Source organism: Homalodisca vitripennis, chromosome 2, assembly GCF_021130785.1.
Source record: "Homalodisca vitripennis isolate AUS2020 chromosome 2, UT_GWSS_2.1, whole genome shotgun sequence".
Classification (NCBI taxonomy): domain Eukaryota; kingdom Metazoa; phylum Arthropoda; class Insecta; order Hemiptera; family Cicadellidae; genus Homalodisca; species Homalodisca vitripennis.
Window position 1 is genome coordinate 216,594,779 of NC_060208.1, and position 20,540 is coordinate 216,615,318.

The 20,540-nt window shown below is 31.5% G+C and overlaps 1 protein-coding gene across 4 annotated transcripts in view; it reads right to left on the bottom strand.

Annotated features, from left to right (window-relative positions):
- Positions 1-20,540, bottom strand: part of LOC124355410 (E3 ubiquitin-protein ligase CCNB1IP1-like) — a 22,183-nt gene continuing 1,643 nt past the window's right edge. Inside the window, exons 1-6 of one of the 4 annotated variants that reach the window (XR_006921760.1) lie at positions 14,778-15,134; positions 10,496-10,706; positions 8,692-8,783; positions 5,147-5,342; positions 185-387; positions 1-41 (exon numbers count right to left, since the gene is read on the bottom strand). Coding sequence is in view for 3 of the 4 variants with exons in the window: in XM_046806545.1 (XP_046662501.1) it covers positions 329-387; positions 5,147-5,342; positions 8,692-8,783; positions 10,496-10,706 (558 nt within the window). In the remaining variant the exon portion in view is untranslated. Of the gene's footprint in view, positions 388-5,146; positions 5,343-8,691; positions 8,784-10,495; positions 10,707-13,608; positions 13,756-14,777; positions 15,135-20,540 lie in introns of those variants that run through there. The other 3 variants (XM_046806545.1, XM_046806546.1, XM_046806547.1) reach the window with 3 other exon arrangements.

The window sequence follows — 20,540 nt, forward strand, 5'->3', positions numbered from 1 at the left end:
TTCAGTTGTAGCATTAGTTTATTGAAAGCTTAACAAAATACCTTACAGTATTGAATCTAGTACAGTACTAATACCTGTATGTAATAAATTTTAATAACTATAGTACATTTTAATGAGAATGTTTAAATCTTTTAACAAGGATATATACAAAGATTACAGCATTTATATAAGATTATCAAAATACCTTACAGTATTGAATCTAGTACAGTACTAATACCTGTATGTAATAAATTTTAATAACTATAGTACATTTGAATGAGAATGTTTAAATCTTTTAACAAGGATATACACAAAGATTACAACATTTATATAAGATTATCAGTATTTTCTAACAGTTGGGAGATTTGAACACAAGCTGGCCAGAAGGATGGAAAGTGAGTACAGGCCCTGAAAAACATACAAGTGATTTTAAAAGTTCACTATAGTTATAAAAGTATTTACAGTCTAAGAAAAATGGCACTAACAGTTAAATACATACAATGTTAAGTTATTTATACATAATAAGGAATGGTGAGAAGGAAGTTCAATAAATTTGAATGTTGAATTAAGCTCCATTTCACCTTCCGCTTAGTGCAGCATCTGAAATATGACACTGTTGAAGATTGACACCTGTAATCTGCTGCCTAACTCTGTCTGAAGAGATCCAAAAACAAGTTGGTGATGAAGATGTTCAAAATAAATTCCTAACGTTGTTACTGTATCAGAGACACCCAGACTACAAAAGAGCTCTGCCTGGTTTTACCCAGCAGCCATCAAGTTTAATCTAGATGAAGAGGTTATCATAATTCAGATTACTTGAGTAGTTGTCACCAATGCCCACCCCCAATTCACTTCTAAATCATTCATGACATCCTTTAAATTAATGCAGCAGTCACACAAGAACCTCAATTCTCCCACCTGTTATTGGGCAGACAGTATTTATGCAAATTGTGAAGAATTCCTAGGGGACTATGTTGTGAGGAGGAACATGGTTGATGTCTGTGATTCTCAGCCAAATGAGGAGAATTCCAAACACAACAGCACAAGTGCCTACTACTGTTTGGTCAACCATTTAGGACCAAGTTGAATTTACTGAATAATAACATAATTTTCATAAATTTTTCTTATTCTGATATGGGTGATCATTTTTAATGGAAAAGACATTTTTTGTATACTTCCACATTTAATTTATTAAAATAGCGCTTTCGCCGGTTATAATATGTCCTTTTTCTGATTCCGAATTACCTTACTCCGATAGTAACCAGACAAATAATAATCAGTTTGTTCTTAATCTTTCTAACAAATCGATGACAGATTGTGAGTTAAACTTGTTGAGCAAAGGCCTAAATTTTTCAATATCAAATGGACACTTTTCAGTGGATATAGTTATGCCAACAGATTCAGCTGCTAATCTATTACCTCCTGAACAGCAAGACTATTACCGGGCTTTGATCCGACAAACACTGGAAAAGTCAAATAGACCCAAAAGCAATCTTACTTTCACAGAGATTAGTGCTCTTAAATCGCTAAGAAATGATGAATCCATAGTAATTCTTCCTGCTGATAAGGGTAAAGTTACAGTTATCTTGGACAAGGAAGAGTATGATAGTAAAATTAATAAATTAGTTAACTGTGATGAATATACTTCAATAAATAAGGATCCTACAGTAAAAATTGAGAAAATTATAAAACAGATACTAAAAAACCATGAAAATGAATCAGGTAAACCTCTTATTGTAAAATTAAGCCCTCAATATTCAAAGCCACCACATTTGTATGGACTACCAAAAATTCACAAAGATTTAATTCCTCTTAGGCCAATTGTAAGTTCCATTGACTCTCCTGTATCAAAGTTATCAAAATTTTTGTTACCTATTATTAGTCAATTATTTGGACAAGCTAATTCTTACATCAAGAATTCAGAAGATTTTATCAATAAAATAAAAAATATTAATATTGATTACAGTGATATTATGGTCAGCTACGACGTAAATAGTCTGTTTACAAATGTACCTGTCTCTGAAGCTTTGTGTCTGAGACTTTGTGACAACGACTTTCTAATGATAACAACTTCAGTATGAGAACAACATTATCTATTAACTGTGTAATGGAACTTCTTACTGTATGTGTTAGCCACAACTATCTTCAGTTAAAAGATAGATTTTACAATCAAGTATCCGGTTTACCTATGGGTGGTGTTCTGAGCCCAATAATTAGCAACATATTTATGGACCACTTTGAAGACATTGCTTTTGAAAATTGGAGTATTAAACCCAAAATTTGGTTACGGTATGTTGATGATGTCTTTTGTGTATGGGAAAATAAAATTAACATCCAAGACGAATTTTTAAAACACATCAATTCTATTAGACCATTGATAAAATTTACTATTGAAAATGAGGTTAACAGTGAAATTCCATTTCTTGATATTTTGATAACAAAAACAAAAGAAAACACAATTAAAACAACATTATTTTACAAGAAGACTTTCAGTGGGCAGTACCTTAATTATAGTTCAAATCATCCTCAACATGTAAAAATTGGATTAGTACAAAGTTTGTTCCAGAAGATTAATAATTTGGTAACTGATAACAAAGATAAAATTTTAGGAAAAAATTATACTACAGAACTTTTGATTAAAAACAACTACCCTCCATCAATTATTGAACGATCTAAGGCTAAAAACAAAAGTTGCAAGCAAATTACCAAAACAGACAATCCTAAATATCTCACTACCGTAACTATTCCTTATGTAAAAGGAACATCAGAAAAAATTCGTAGGATAAATTATAAATTTAACATCCGCACTGTTTTTAAGTCCCAAAATAATATAAGAAGCTACTTGACAAAATTAAAACCGAAAAACAAACATCAAGAAACCAAGAATGTGATATATAAAATTGACTGTGGTTGCAACAAGACGTATATCGGCCAAACATCAAGACCTTTGGAAATTAGGGTAAAAGAACATATTTATAATTATAAAAAAGAAAACATTGAAAAATCTAAATTAGTTGAACATGCAGTAAAGGAAAATCATCATATAAATTTTGAATCGTCTAGTGTAGTGTTTAAAGAATCTTCCTGGACTAAAAGAAATAAAATTGAAAGTGCTTGTATGACAGTTTTAAAAGATAATTGTATTTCCCAACCTTCCGTAAATTTCAGTGATATTTTTATACCATTAGTGAAAAAAGAAATCCATTCCAAAATTATGAATTGCAAACCATATTTTTCTACATAATTCTTTTGTAATTTATTAGTTTTTGGTCTTTACAGTTAGTTTTAAATTTTATTCTATTTTTATCATATGTTTATTCTATTTTACACATATGTTTTTTTCTGTAAACAATGTCAAACTGATGATGCCTTAACCGGCGAAAGCGCTATTTTAATAAATTAAATGTGGAAGTATACAAAAAATGTCTTTTCCATTAAAACCAACTTACTTCCACCAAGGATACAAAGCAGAAAATGGGTGATCATGTAGAAGAACAAGCTGTAAGACAGAGAAAGTGGGGTTTGCAATGTCAATGTATTGTGTTCATCTTTGTACACTTGACCATAAATAAAGATTATGTTTATAGCAAATTAATAAGTATTGATCACTATACTGAAAAATCTACCATAGCAGAAAGTGGTTACAAAACCAAACATGAAATAGAATTCACAAAGAATACCTGAATACAAAGTACCTGTAAAAATTCCATACCAGTGTATTATACATTATTATAAAATACCATTGTCCAAGAATAATAAAGAATGCTTAGAACTAATAATTCAGGAGAAAGATTAATTCAATGAAGATTGACGGCATCAGATAGTCTTGAACCTCTTGGTCTGCGATAAAGAATCCATATTAATCACTGAATAGATCGATAGGTGATTGGTTTCAGCTGATCATGATAAAACTGCACCCCATCAATCACCTGCAGATATGCATTACTGGTCAAGCCAGTTTTGATTTATCATTTTTCAACTAAGGATAGCTCTCTCTGGTGTCAGGGGGTTGTTCCTTGGTTAGGTAATGCTAAAATCCAATTTTTTAGACCTCCTCCCTCTTGTAACAGTAAAACTAACCCCCCTTGATAATTATTACGTATGCTGTTACTAATATACATAATACATATATATCATTCTAAAATTGTAATATAATATAGATAATTTTAAACTCTTATTTTTTAATATAAAATTAGCATTCTAAAACTGCAAAACGCCGTTTTAAACTGTTTGGTGTTTCTTTTTGGTATGTAAATTTTGTAATTTAAAATCAATGATCGAAACAGTTTTTCCCTTCTTACTTTTTAAGAGATTTTAACCAAAATCTAAATTCAGCCATAACGTAGCAAGACAATAATAATAAATCTTTATTTGACATACAGATATTTATAATCATTGGTAATATCATATTACATACAGCCATGGGCAAAGTAAAATTATTACACCATCTCTTGGTGAGGAACTCACTGTAATGTTACAATTGTAATGCACATGCTTTGAGAGATGATTCAACATCTACACATGGATTTCACTCCTCGCTGTCATTCTTTTTTACCAACTTGCATGTTTGATTTTATGATAGAGATGATGTTTCGCAAGTTTTACATTCTTTCCATTTGCTTTTATGGGAAAGGAGGAGTATAATACTGTACTAACTTTAAAGTTTTTGGGGGAACTAAGCAAATTTTGTGAACATATTCAAGCAATTAATTGTTGAATTTAATAGTTACGTAATGCTATGCTGCATTGAACCTCCACACCCACCCTTCAGGGGGCATTATATAATTTAGGGATGGTCAGGTTAAAATATTTCAAGATTTTCATAGGGTTAGAAATTTTTTTGAGAGGTGCAAACCGAAAAAACAGGTAACACTAGTGAGTCACGACATTGGCCACATAAACCTAAGAATTAAGATTGTCTGCATTTTCATCAAACACTGCTAAAATGTTTCCTTTCGTTTGGCCAAAGCTTACACACTCATATAAGGATAAGAATTTCCAAAGCTTGATAGTCCAAAAAAATTATGGCTATCTACACTGAACGTAAGATTAAGCATTTTTTACTATTATAATATTCTTCGTTGTTCATGTATGGGAGAGACATGAACAAAGCACAGTCACATATCACCTAAACTAACTTCTCTGAAGATAAAAAAATTGTACTCACTAGGAGCAGTTGGAAACTGCTGAGAACAGAACATTTGATCCACATGTTCATGGTTGCCCCTGCGGTCTAGGAAGTTAGGAGATCTCGCAACCCTGCCTTCAGTAGGCCGACAGTTGCGTTCTACATTGTTAACACGGACGCTATTGTCCAATACACCTTGTAAATTATGTTGTTTACGCAGCTCTTCAACTTGTACCTAAACAAAAAACAGAAAATAAAGAGATATCAACAAAATAATAATAGATCATATTTTTGCATTATTTTCGTGTCAGACCAATTTAAGTAGTAAATTTAGAATACCAATTTTGGACTTTTTTAGACATTCTTACATTGCCTTTTTGAGTTTTACATTTTAAGTTGAGTTTTTGTCACATCCTCTACATCATAAAAGTTTATTATGTCTTCCAAAACTGTAGTTATTCAAATCCTGTAAACCCTTTTGGTTGGTTAAAAAAAATTGCCTTATTTTATTCTTAATGTCCACTACCATTTTCATCCTGACAGTTTTGATTGATAATCCTAATTATTCCTACTTGATAATTTATAAATCCTATTTTCTTTCAGACTCCCTTCTTACAGACTAAGATTACCCATTTTACCCAAATATAATTGCTTATATTTTTAGTCAAACACTAAGTAGTCTATGTTGTGAAAAATATAAACAATAATACAGCATAATATTTGATTGATTAACAAACACTCAGATAAAGTATTGGAAAAATAGGACTAAGTATAGAGCATTGTGGCACTCCCTCACTCACTGGTCTCCAGTCTGGAATAAAAAGTTTTACCCAGACTTTAACTTATTTCATAAGTAAGGACTCAAGTTTCTCACGGTTTAAGTCCCTGAATAAATAAAAAAATGTGCCAAGCACACTCTTTGATTCATGTGACTTGGGAACAAAGATGAACACAATACATTGACATTGCAAACCCCACTTTACTTTCTCTGTCTTACAGCTTTGTTCTTTCATACCATCTTCTCCCACATCAGGATAAGAAAAATGTAAGGAAATGATGTAATCATTCAGTAAATTCAACTTGGTCCTAAATGGTTGATCAAACAGTAGTAGGCACTTCTGCTGTTGTGTTTGGAACTTTCATTTGGTGAGAATCACACAAATCAACCATGTTCATCCAACACTCCTCACAATATAGTCCCCAAGGAATTCTTTCCAGTTTGCACAAATACTGTCTGCCCAATAAGAGGTGGGAGAATGGGGTGGTTCTCTTGTGACTGCTGCATTAATTTAAAGAATATCATTCATAAGTGATTTAGAGATGAATTGAGGATGGGTATTGGTAACATCTTCTCAAGTAATCGAACAACTATGAGAACACCTCTTCATTTAGATTAAATTTGATGGCTGCTGGGTAAACCAGGCAGAGCTCTTTTGTATTCTGGTTGTCTCTTATGTCAAAACGATGTAAGGAATTTATTTTGAACATCTTCGTTACCGACTTGTTTTTGGATCTCTTCAGTCAGACTTAGGCACTAGATTCCTGGGATTTTTCCTAGCAAACTTAAGGTAGTGAGGATTACACCAATATTCAAGAAAGGTGATAGAAACAGTCCCTCTAGCTACAGGCCAATATCATTAGTCCCTATAGTGAGTAAAATATTTGAGTGTTGTGTTAAAGATCAGCTGTATAATTTTTTTGACAGTAGCTCGCTTTTGTGTGAAGAACAGTTTGGATTTTTACCAGGAAAAAACACATCAAAAGCAGTTCAATCAATTGTTGAAAAGGTCCTCATAAGTTTTGAAAACAGAGATCCATGCTCTGCTACTCTAATTGACTTGTCAAAAGCATTTGATAGTATACCACACAAGCTTCTTGTTAAAAAATTACACAGCTACGGAGTTAGAGGTAAAGAACTTTTCTTGTTATCATCATATTTAACAAACAGAAGTCAAATTGTGATTCAGGGTTCTGATTTCTCAGATTACAAAAATGTGCAAGTTGGTGTACCACAAGGATCGGTACTTGGTCCTTTTTTGTTTATTATAGCCATTAATGATTTTGCCAATAGTATGCCCTGTGCATCAGTTTTATATGCGGACGACACAACTTTATTCAATTCAAGCAAACACCTTAATGACTTAGTTACATTGCAAAATCAATCTTTACAAATAGCGCTTGAATGGTTCAAAAACAATATGTTGACTGTAAATGCTGGTAAAACCGAAGAAATATTTTTCTCTTTGGACAACAACAGCATAAAGAGTTCTGTTAAACTTTTAGGAATTCACTTGGATAGCAAACTAAGCTGGGATAATCATACTAGTCAATTATGTGTTAAGTTATCTAGAGTTATATATTTGTTACGTAAATTAAGTCTCTGTGTTAGTAAAAAAATGTTAATTATGTCATATTATGCTTTTTTTCATTCTATATTATCGTATGGTATAAATCTATGGGGGAACAGCTGTGGGGTTCAGAGAGTTTTGATATGGCAAAAAATGGCACTAAGGGTTATCAAAAATACTGGTAGTAGAGAACACTGTCGTCCTATTTTTAAAGAATATAAAATAATGACTGTTATAAACATGTATATTTTCTCTGCTCTAGTCAATGTTAGGGAAAATATTGATAATTACCAGCTAAGACAGGACATACACAATTATAATACGAGATCTAATTATAAGCTAGAATTACCATTTGTAAGGCTCAAGAAAGCCCAGGTCAGCCATTATTGCATGAACATTGCACTTTTTAATAAACTGCCAAAGGAATGTTGGTACCTTGAACTAAATAAATTTAAATTATTACTCAAGGGTTGGTTGGCAGAAAATCCATTTTATAATATTGAGGAGTACATGACATGTGACACGAACGCTTTAGCAGGATCAATTTTACAAACTTGATAATAACTGTTAATTTATTTTATGTAATATTTTATAATGTCTGTGTTATATGTGCTATTTATTTTTGTGTGTATCTATATGTTTATTTATGATAATGAACAATCTTGTTTGTAGATAATAACAAAATGTAACTGACGATGCCTATTGTAATCACTGTATTACTTAATGGAAAATAAACGATCTTGTATCTTGTATCTTGTATCCAGGAGTCGATCTTTGACAGTGTCAGATTTCAGATGCTGCATTAAGCGGAAGGTGAAATGGAGCTTAATTCAACATTCAAATTGATTGACATTCTTTCTCACCATACCTTATTATGTATAAATAACAATATTGTATGGATTTAATTGTTAGTGCTGTTTTTCTTAGACTATAAATACTATTATTACTATAGTGAACTTTTTAAATTAATTGAATACTTCTGAATGCTCTTTCCTCAGCAAAATCCCAATTGTTAGTAGCAAGTAGGACTGTTGGACTATAAGTTACCAACTTGTCAAGATCACCCTTTTTAACAAGGGCTTACCTACAGACGGTTTCATGTTTGTAGAGAGTACCTCAGTAGAGAAACTAATTTATTAATTTGGATTGACGACTTAACTGTAGATTATAGATACATTTTAATAGATAAAATGAGTAATTGGTAAATTCATAAAATTTAAATTATGTAATACTTACATGAAGATTAAAAATTTGCTTATTTTTGTTTTTATTTTTTTCCTCAAGATCTTGTATTCTTCTGCTGTACAATTCCATCTCTTTTTGCAGCCCTGAAACAAAACATATATGCATTGATTTGCACCATAAATACTTGTTTTTTTTTATCTGAAATTAGTAACAGCACTAAGTGAAATTTGACTTCCAAGCCACTAACGTTAGTATTTAGATGGAAGAGATCCAAGAATGTTACATTTACATTCTTCTTATTATTGTGGTACTGTTATCAAAAGTCTTAAAAACAAAACAAATCCTCTTTTAAAACATATAAATAGAACCAACTTGACTTGCAAACGAAATCTTGAAAAAGAAGTGAAACTTCGTGGACTAGTTATTGACGCAGATCATTTATGAAAAAGGATTTCAACTGGTCTTATTGCCTTAAGAAGAATAGAAATGATTTCTGACATCACCGATAGAACACCATACTTCGGACTTTGAGTGGCACATATCAGACATGGTCTAATTGCAAGGGGAGGTACATCTAAGACAAACATAAGGAGCTTTTATTTACAGAAACAGGCAATAAGAATCCTTACCAACCTACAGCAAAAGGAAACACGTCAAAATACCTTTAAGAAATTAAGGTTCATGACGGTTGTTAACTTGCACACACAAAATGTAATATTATATGCTGACAATAAAAATTCGCAAAGAAATAACAACACCGTGGATACCACACAAGATATACATCCTACTTTGTGTCTTTATGACATACAACGATACTTTTTGGGAAGAAACCTGACTATATTGGTAGCAGACTACATAAAAATCAACCAAATCATGTACAGATACTAACTGGCAAGACTGTGGAGAGCAACTTACTGTAACAAACGATCTAAACTTTGTATATGTTCTACCACTTGACAGACAAACTATTGTACATTCTATGAATATAATATCACACAATTGTTTTTCTCATATAAAATACAAATAAAGAGATTTTTCTATTCTATTCGGAAAGAAGGTACTGTTTTGAAAAAAATCTAGTAAACAATAATTTTCAAGCCAATTTTATTATTTCATAAAAGTGCATATAAACCACACCTTAACCCTAGGTTCTGCGTGCCTTAAACTATTTTTCTACATATGTTCATCCAGTGTTTTTAAAAAAACACACGTCATATGGGTGACCAGCAACATTTTAACCCACTCCCTCACTATTTTACCACTCATTGCGTCTTCAACCTGAAAATAAATTTCAGCTAATTTCACATTTATTTTGTTTAAAAATCGAATTATGTTCATGAATCTCACAGTGCGCGTAATTAATAATTGTGTTAAACATTTTACATGTGGACAACAAATTGAGAACAGGTCGTAGACCATCCAAAATGATGTTAGTTAATAGCGAGTGAAAAAAGAGACTGAAACACCTGTGCATAACACTGACCGCAGCTCTGGAGTAGTGGTGCAAGGAAACGTTACTTGCTTTCCAAAACAAGCAATGTTTTGATATAGTGTGGACTGGAAATCTTGGATATTAGAAATCCGAATACGTAAACATTGAAACAAATATTCTCATATGCCCAATTCATTTTTATTGGTTAAGTGCCTAATAATGTTTATATTGATTCACTCTTCAAACCATTGTCAACAATCTATAAGTATGGTGCCTTTAACGAAGAGCAACATGGTTTTATTATGATTTAGTTAAATTTTAGCATTTAACATAATGTTTCTGTATACAGTTTAAAATTGACCTTAATCAATAATTATTACTACTTAGCCTGCCGTAAGATAGAATTAGAGTTGACATACTCACTCTCAGTCCTTTGGGTCTCTTTCTGGATGTAAACCTTGAGTTGCTTAATTATGGCTTCATATGATGTCTCTGACTGCGCCAGTCGGCCTTCCAAGTTCCTCACGGTTGATCCCAGAATCATTCTCTCTTGGAACTTCTGGAATTTCCAAAAGCTTATTGCTCTTGAGCCGATTTCTAAAATATTCTTTGGATTGAACCCAGCCAATACCATCTGGAAATAGAAATTTTAGTTTTGTAACGACCCAAACCCAATATTAACAATAATTCAAGAAATTATGCTTTATTTGGTTTTATAAAAATTTCGTTCATTGTTAAAATTTAACTAAAGACATAATAATTGTAAAGTGTACAGCACTGTTGAGGAGGTCAGCAGTAAGACTGCTGACAATGCAGAGTCAGCACCTGCGTGTGCTGGAAGGCTAGTCTAGTTCAGGCCTCAGACTCGTAGACATGTAACTCTCTGTCGCCCTATTATAAAATTTGCTAAATTCTTTCAATAATGTAATTCAATACTTTATATCATTCAAAAGTGCTCTCCCCTTTTTAACCAATGTAAATTGTGTGATTTTTATAAATTAATCATTAATAAACAGTGTTTTTAAAATTCAAACGTTGTTGCACAAACTTTATTTCTTTTTCCGGAATCATCCGGTGGTGGCAGCGGATACCAATTAATCCCCAAATCGGTTGCGTTACAGATTTGGTGGCAGCGGTGGGATTCGAACCCACGCCTCCGAAGAGACTGGTGAACATCAAAATTATTCAAACAGTGTAATCCAGTGTCAAATACAGTTTTAACGGCTAGGAAAAGTGTTTTCAAGTTGGATTTTGCAAAATTTTGGAATAAAAAGTGTAACAAGAAGATGATAGAATTGGATGAAGGAATTTACACATGAAGACGCCAAGCCGAGAAAGGACGCCAAGAGACGACGCCATCTTGCCATCTTCGTTACAGTTTTAAATAGTTAGAGTGAATACTTTCTTAGTAACAATATCGTAAATTGGTATATACAATTTTTATATATAATTTTTTTTATTTGAAGTTTTCTTCCAGCCCTTGTATTAAAGTGAAGCGTATTAGACCATTTAAAAGTCCTTCCAACTCGGTTGAAAGAAGTAGGTAGATTCTGTTTTGACTGAAATATTATTGATGTATTCTCATGGAATTTACATACATGTACTCAAAAACTGTTAAAGGTACAAAAGATGTCTGCATTAAAAAGTTTAGGAAATTCTATAAGCATTCCATAACATTTAAAATTTTTTCTATAGCCTCAAAAATAAATGAGTTTCGAATTGTTTAAAGATTGAAACAAAATCGTGTACCAAACTAGCCAATAAACTTAATCGAAACATTTATAAGATTAATTTTTGTAATAGGTTTGAACTTGTTTCAACATTCTTGTTGCCAGTTTTTTTTTATCGAAATCTTATGGAATTTACGTGTATAATCAACATCTTGAAAACCATTACAGATACTAAAATATTGTTGATTACCAAGTATTCAGTCAAAGTTAAATTATTTCAAAACACATTTTGTCTTTTCTATAGCTTTACTAAATAAAGCAGTTCTGAATATGTTTTAAGTTTGAATGGTCACCATATTGAAATGAAATGGTGTACAACAAACTTAGGCAAAATATTTATAATTTAAATTTTTTTTACAAAATTTAAACTTGTTTGGTCCTTTTTTGGGACAGTTGTTCGGTAAGTGTTACCATGAGGACAGTGGCAATAGGCTAATTTTGTATACAAAATCTACCTAATAACCAGCAAAACAAGAAACTGTATTTTTTAAGATATCAACAAAAATATATAAACGAAAACAGAAAAACTATGAAATGAACCATATATTTATAGTTATACATCATGAAATACACTACACTTTTTAAACTTATACAAAATGATTTTACTTAAATTGATTTATTTTAAACAATACATAAAAAAAACTGGCAATGACTAAATGTCAACAACTGTGATTCAAATGATTTTGTATTTCATAGTTTAGACATTTCTAAGTGATAATTTGGTTGACTAATTTGATTGTCATGGTGCCCACTATTCTGCAACCAACAGAAGTCTATAAATTGACATTAAGTATTTTCATAATGTTACCTCTTATTTAAGTACAAATAAGTTATGACTATTTTAAAATACACACAGTATTTTTCACAACTCTAAAAATATATTTGTGTTCAGCCAAAAATCTGCCTAACATCAAGCCATTTTTAACCTGCATGTTGAAAGGTTAAAACTCAGAATTTTTCAGGCCTTGACTTAAAATCATAAATAATAAAAGGTTAGCAATATTAACTAATTAGTTTTATGAATAGAAATAGAATATAAAGTAATCTATGATTACAACTGTTGCTTGTGAAAAAAAATTAGGCAACAGTTTAAGACAACTGTTAATAAGACAATTTGTGTTTATTCTCATAAAATTTGTGTTCCAGCATGTTCATGACATTTCAGGGGAGAATGATAATTGTAAATGTGTAACGATAAGTGTGAGATATGAGGATTTCATGGCATGGTAAAATTCTGTTAAAACTAATAATAGTCTAACTTACTATAATCAAAATGTAACGAGCTAAAATATTTAGTGTTTTAGTGGGGCATTTCAATGGTTGCTTTGGCTAACTATATTACACAAGTAACTAACTATATTCAAAAAGCAAAGGAGATCATAAATAATTTATTATGAATAGGCTATATAAGAAAGAAAAGACAATACTTAAAAATCTGTTAATATCTGCAAAATTGAGGGAAGAGTATGATAAGCCGATCCGGTTTTTTATATTGAAATTACCAAACAGTATTTAATCATTATACATCTATGTAATCAACCAATAATAATTTATTTTAAAAATAACCAAATCATCTGCATCAACTCTACACATATTTTTATATTCTAAACACAATTTGTTCTATAAGTAACTTCTTTTGAATAATAAAAGATAGATAACTTTAGAAAAATATACAAAATAAAACAAAAAAATTATTTACTGTATCTTTCTTGGTTTAAAGATATTTGTTTTGTTGTTATGTTTCCTTTACTATGTCATTTTTCCTATCACTGGTCTTAATTAGATATGGGCTAAATCAGTACAAACCTGCAACAGTTACTTCTGATACCGTTACTCAGCGATACAAAGGACAAATACGGGATACTTGAAATCAGTATTTACATACTGGTAACGTTTTAAATACTAGATACTCTAAATCAGTATTCTGTACTTGTAATGCTTTAAATACTCGTTACTCTAAATCTGTATTTCCGTACTTGTAACCCTTTAAACACTGAATACTTGAAATCAGTATCGAATTCACAGTTTTGTAAATGATTTAATGTAATTAATAGTGTTCAAAAGTACAACACAATTATGTAAAAAATGTATAAACATAATTTATTATTATTATTCAAAATACGAAAATGTTAATTATACGATAAAGTGAACTTCTACTTCTTTGAACAGAGTTAAATGAGCTGTTACACTGGGTATTCTGTAAGGTTATGAACATAAAATTCTGTTTTATAAGTAATTTAAATTTCTTTAGTGCAGTTTTGGTATATTAACACAGTTTTGTATTAAATAAGGTCTCATTTGAATTAAAAGCATAAAATATATAATCATAGTTTACATAATTAAACACTTTTAATATATATATATATATATACGGTTTAGTTTTCTTTGAAACATATATATTGATTACTCAATAACTAATTCAAGAATATCACACTGACACCAGGTTGATAAGTGATTACATTGTGAAGTAGCAAGATTTTGCAGTTGGAGCGTTACAGATTGCAGTATTTATTTTGTAGTTGTCAGCCTCAAATCAGTATTTCAGTATCAGTGAGGATATGAGTACTTCAGGACTAGTAATCAGTAGGAGAAAATATCTGTATCTTGTAATCATATGCATTAATAGATACAAAGTATCTGTCATCAGTATTTTTGGTTCTCAGTAACCATTACAAAGTACTGATTACTGAAATACCTTCTTACCTCTAGTCTTAATTTTGTTGTTTGATTAATGGTTATGGTTCCTTTATTATTTATGACATTACATAATTATTATTTAAACTATTTCTATTAATTTGAAATATGTTACTTGAATTTAGTATTTTAGATATGTTGATATCGACTGATAGTTCTGTTATTCGATATATAAAGTATCTATGATTGTAATAAGCGATATAAAAACCAAACCAGTTCCGATTATCATACTCTGCCCAAAACTGATAACCTCAATATAAGGTAGTGTACAACATACTTACTGCTTTATACTCTTCAGGGGGTTTAAATGTTTCTTAATTAAATCATGTTCACCTCCAAGATCAGAAAAACACAGTGGGCATCTTTTGTTTGTCTCTAAAGCGGGTGAGTGTTCATCACAGAAGATATGAAAACAACTTGCTATCCATGCTGATGTTGACAGTGGCCTATTACATCTCTTGAAATTGCACGTTAAATACCCATCCATTGCTCAAACTACTGCGCAAACTATTATATATGTACAAAATGTGTTTTGATTTGTATTTGAACCGACTTGAAAATTACGTAAACATAGTTTGTTATCAGAAGGAAACGGGAACTAAGAATTGACAAGATGTATAACAGTGTAGCCAACACAAATATTTGAGCGAGTGTGATATCTTGATTTTAGAACAGAGTTTGTCATAACTAAAGATTATACGATCACTAATTTTATTATTGTAAACATATCAGTTTCATACGAACAATGATGTTGAGTACATTCGTTGACTTTTCAATCAGTTGTTTTCATTTTACAATTTTCAATAGAATGGAACAGTCAATATTATTGAAAAACATAATATTGACTGTTCTTATACTGCTCTTGTATAAGGCTTTAGTTCGGCCTAATCTGGAATATTGTACTCTTGTTTGGTCCCCTCATTACGCATCTCATATTCACAAACTACAGAGTATTCAAAACAAATTTTGCAGACTTCAAGGAGTCCGGAGAGGTGCAGCCTATCGGGAGGTCTCTGTCCCCGCACTTGAGCAGGAATTTCTTCTGCCTACGCTGGAGTGCAGAAGGAGAATGTTTGATATTATTTTCCTGCACAAGCTTATCAACGGGGCGATCGATTCACCAGAGCTTCTGAGTAGGATATCCCTCTTGGTGCCTGCTGGAACCAGATCCAGGAATATGTTTTCAACCTGCCACCACTCAAACAATTACAGCTATCACGGTCCTATTGCTCGACTTCATAGGCGTGGAAACAGCATTCCTTCCGATGGTGATATGTTTTATGACAGCATCGCACACCTTAAAAAGAGACTGCAACAGTAATGAGTGATAGAGTTTTTTCCCCTTAATATCAGTTGGAGATGATGTTTGTGATTTTTCACTATTGTAACATTATTTCACAAATCTTAATACTTATTTATTATTCCACTGCATAATCACTACTTTCTGTAATTTAATTAGTTGTTATTTATTTTGTTGATGTTATATTTAAGTTGCATGAAAATGTTGTGAAATTATTGTATATTGGCGGATGCCGTTGAAATAATAATAAATAAATAAATAAATAAAAAAACTGCTTGGCTTCGATGGTTAGGTACATCACAATAGTATAGTTATACAAAGATCAATATAACTAATTTATGACATTAGTTGTGTTGTTATATTACTGTGAGATCAATAAATTGTCCCAGGAGGTTTTAGATCTCTACAAATTACATTATATATTATACTTACGTTCATTAACTCTGTGTGTATCGTTACTTCTACAAGGACATAAGGTTTTACCTTTTATTATATTCGTCACACAAGAGATACAGTAGTAACATATTTAGATGCGGAGATAGGACACGTCTCATAGCCCACTACATCATCCCTACTTCCTTTTGAAGTCGTGGTAAAACCCAATAATTCACAATAGCCAACGCAGAGCCTCGTGACACATGTATTTTACCTAAAGAAATTTTATAGATTTTGGTGTTTGACTATTAAAGTCGAATTTTTAAGTGCCGTAAAAGACGCGATGGGACGGCCGAAAGCAACAGTGTATGATTTTACTTATTTTTCGTATAAAAATATATAGCTTCTAAAGGTACTTTTTTGAAATATGGCGTGTGTTAAATACAATGACACTGAATTAAAATATGTGTAACAAATTTCTTACAAAACTATTTTCTTCAAACGATACTAAAATAGCAGTTGGTTGTGTTAGCATTTTCCCCTTAAACCCACACTATAAAATAATAACTAAATACTAACAAGAATTTCTGATTTAAGATCTGAGATAGATATCAATGATCTCTGTGAACAAATTTCTACTGTCGCTTATTTTACTAGAGCACAATTATTTTCCCAGTACAATGGTTGCATCGTCAGTAAGAAAGAAGAGAATATATTTTTAGATCAGCATATATTAAATACATACAAGTATTCATAATGGTGCATACCGTACATATATTCAAAATAATTATCAAATACAACCACAGTTTGGGTAGTGATTAAGAGTAGCTAAATTTGTTATGTATAAGGTACACGTCCAGTTGACACATACATACATATTGACATACAATTGTTTCAACTATACTCATAATGTACAATTGTTTTAACAAACAAAATGAGGTGTGCTGAAAATATAAGGAGTATAAAACACATTTTATTTATTACCGTTGACCAGCTCACTGAGAGGAATTAAATTCGCGATACAAAGTTGATAGGGACGGGGGCCGTCAGCTGCACTTGGAAGCCGATAATGGTTGTGATACAAAGGAGCCAACCCGAGCAGAGGCACTAGGTCATCACTTACTACCCCATAAAAGAGCAAGTAAGAGAGACGAGAAGTTCACATTATGACAGTTATGGTTCACCACAATACCATTAAAATATTCACTACATGAGCCTCAATCCACAGAAGACAGTCTCAACAGTCGGCTTTGCCATGTCTCACTGTAGGCTATAGCATTGTGGTTATCGTTTATGTGTAACTAGTATATGCAAAGGTTTTACTAAATTAAACTTGAATAAGTACATAAATAATAATATATTTTGTATGGTAACGATGTACATAGTACTTGTCTTCGGCTCACAAATTAAAATTATTATTATTAGGTTTCTCATTCCGTGACGTATCAATACCTAAGTGTTAGATTCAGTTCAAAGACAAGCCTGAATAACAATCACGGATTGCCAATTTCATTCTTTAACGAACTAAAATAATTAATTTAAAAAACTAAGAGTAATTTCAGTTTCAATATTCAAGAACAATAATCGTTTAAAACCTATCCCGATTAATAGAAGGAAAGTTTATAATTTGTATTTAAAATAGAGTTTTGTTACGAGAAAGTTCTATTCTGAATATAAATCATAAGCAATTCCAATTAACAAATACTCGTAATTTTCACATTTCATTAGCATTGAGAAATTAAAATCCAAGTTTCTGAAGTCAAACATTTATGCATTTGAGACGAGTTCCTCATTTTTAATCTTCAGTCACATGGAGCCTCAGATGCGCAGCCGGCAGCTGAATAGCGTTCCTTCTTATTGACTGGCCTGTATGCAATCCATTCTATTCAGAGTTTTTGGAGACAGAAATAAACTTTTGAAACCCTTGCATACTAAACTTAGTTGACTAAGCGTTGGCTGTAAAAATTTATTTTTTATCTATCTTCCCACACGATACCTGAAAACTTTCCTAAATACTTGAAATTTTACATGAAGCTTCGTTTCTGGCCACAATACTTGTAAAAGTGGCCAGGAAATTTCCAGATGATTTATGTATGTATATAACTATGTAAAAAATAATTGGAAATAAATCATTATTTCATTATTTCTATGTAGTTAATCAAAATTGAATTTAATGGTGGTGCGCATCACTCCATGGAGTTTGGTTAAGCGTTAGCAAACATGTTTACATTGATCTTATGAGTAACCATGATGGCGACATTAAAATGAATAATAGATATGTTTGTAAATAAAGTAGTACAATCAAAATATAACGTTTTATGTAATATAGTAACACATGTAGCCTAATGAAATGAGCTATAAACTTGAAATCTTGCATGTAACCTGAGCCAAGCATTTTACACGACAAGTGGCCTCGCGTACTTTCGTCTTGTAATACCATGTATGTAAAAAGGTAAAAGTTAAGGGTGTCTTATTTCACCAGGCGTAGTTAGGGCTATGAAACCTTCTCGAACATTTAACCTAGGGACTTCTGATTTCTGAACCACCAACAATGGCTGGTCAGGCTGCTTGCAAGGACAGGATCCCTCAGCGGTTACCCCTCCAAGCAGCAGTCACGTTCGACGTTGCTTGACTTGGTTATCTTGCTATAACCTCCCTATCAGTTTCTTTGCGCCATTAGTATTGGTGTGCCAGATACTTTTGTTTTTCAACTAACCCTAAAGTCTGAACAGAACCTTTGTTCCTGAAACTGTTAGAAAAATCCCTACGAGTGATTTTGAAGTGAAGATGTCAATATCAAATAGTAATAATGTTTATTTAGAATCATTTATTGGTATCAATTATTGCTATTTACGGTAAAACTTTCAGAAGAAAAAGACAAAACAAAATTGTAGCAGCTGTTATTTTTCCAATTAAATGTTTAAGTACATAGGCCTACCTATAACCCAAGAGGGTTTTATTATCAGAGTATATTACTTGCATAGCTATATTTCACAGTTCTGTTTAACCTGTAAAACCTAAAACTATTTAATATTAAACAGTTTTATTTTATTTGGACAAACATAAAGTGGCTAATAATTCATAATAAACTGCAATAGTTAGTATTAAATGTAAGTACATTTCTGGCTGGAACCATTATACCCGTTCTGGTGTGTACAACTTCAATGCCTGGCCTATTATCAACTACAATAGTATAATTTAAAATCCAAATATTTGAAGCCTATACCAAATAGTTGCAGTAGACTATACCCCAACGTCTTTCTCCAAAAAATCTCCAAAGTAAAAAAATGTCTAAATTTGTTTTGGACCAATTTTACTGAAGTAACATAAAGGAACCGCCTTATTGTTAATAACAAAATTATCAAATGTAGAATATAACTTTGTTGATGTCATGTTTTATTAAAGATCTGACTTTGATTTGTTGCAAACATATGATTAAATCACACTACTGGAAACTACCACAATATGGTTACTATGAGAAGGATTGAATTACTTTTGGTAATTATGAACTAAATATATCACATTATCCCCAGGCTGTGTAATACATTTGTTATTCTCTTTAAACATAGTACAATACATGCAGTACATACTGCAAGACTTGTACCTTAATTTATTATACTTTTAGAAACATGACCATGCACCTATTTGTATAATATTATGTAATTATTCAAATGTCAGTGTGCAATAAATACTTTGAATTTTGAATAAGAAAAAATGAACTGGAGCTAAACTCAACATTAATAATGAATCGAACCTTCCCACCATACCTACGTCATATGATTGTTCTAAATTTTTTCACAGATTTATTTATTATGCGATTTTCTTGTTGCCATGAGATTACCTATAAGACCAATACAACAATTCTCACTATCACTCAACTAAATCCCATGGAGTGACGTACTATTATTGAAGTTGGTGTCCATATAGAAATGAAATTTTATGTAAAATTTCAAGTCTGTAGGTCAGTTTGCTTGTGAAATATCTTGTAGACAGACAGACAGACAGAATTTATATTTTTTTGGACTTTCGAGTGATAAGCTTTGATGATGCTCAGTCAACGAAGTATCAATGCATATTAGAATAAACTTTTCTCAAAAGAAAATGCAAAACATAAGTATGCATAAGGAATACTGATAAACACAATCTTGTACTGTTTGAAAGTATTGTAATTATTATAAATGAATATTTTCTAACTTTTACCCCCGTTATCAAATCATTGAAAAAAATTCAAGAGCGAATAAAAAATATTCTCTTTCACTACAGTTTTTTTATCCTAAATGAATTTTTAATACATCACACAAGCAAAGGATCACCCCTTATGCTTCCTCCCTGCCTATCAAATTTCCTGAAATTAAGGAGACTATAATGT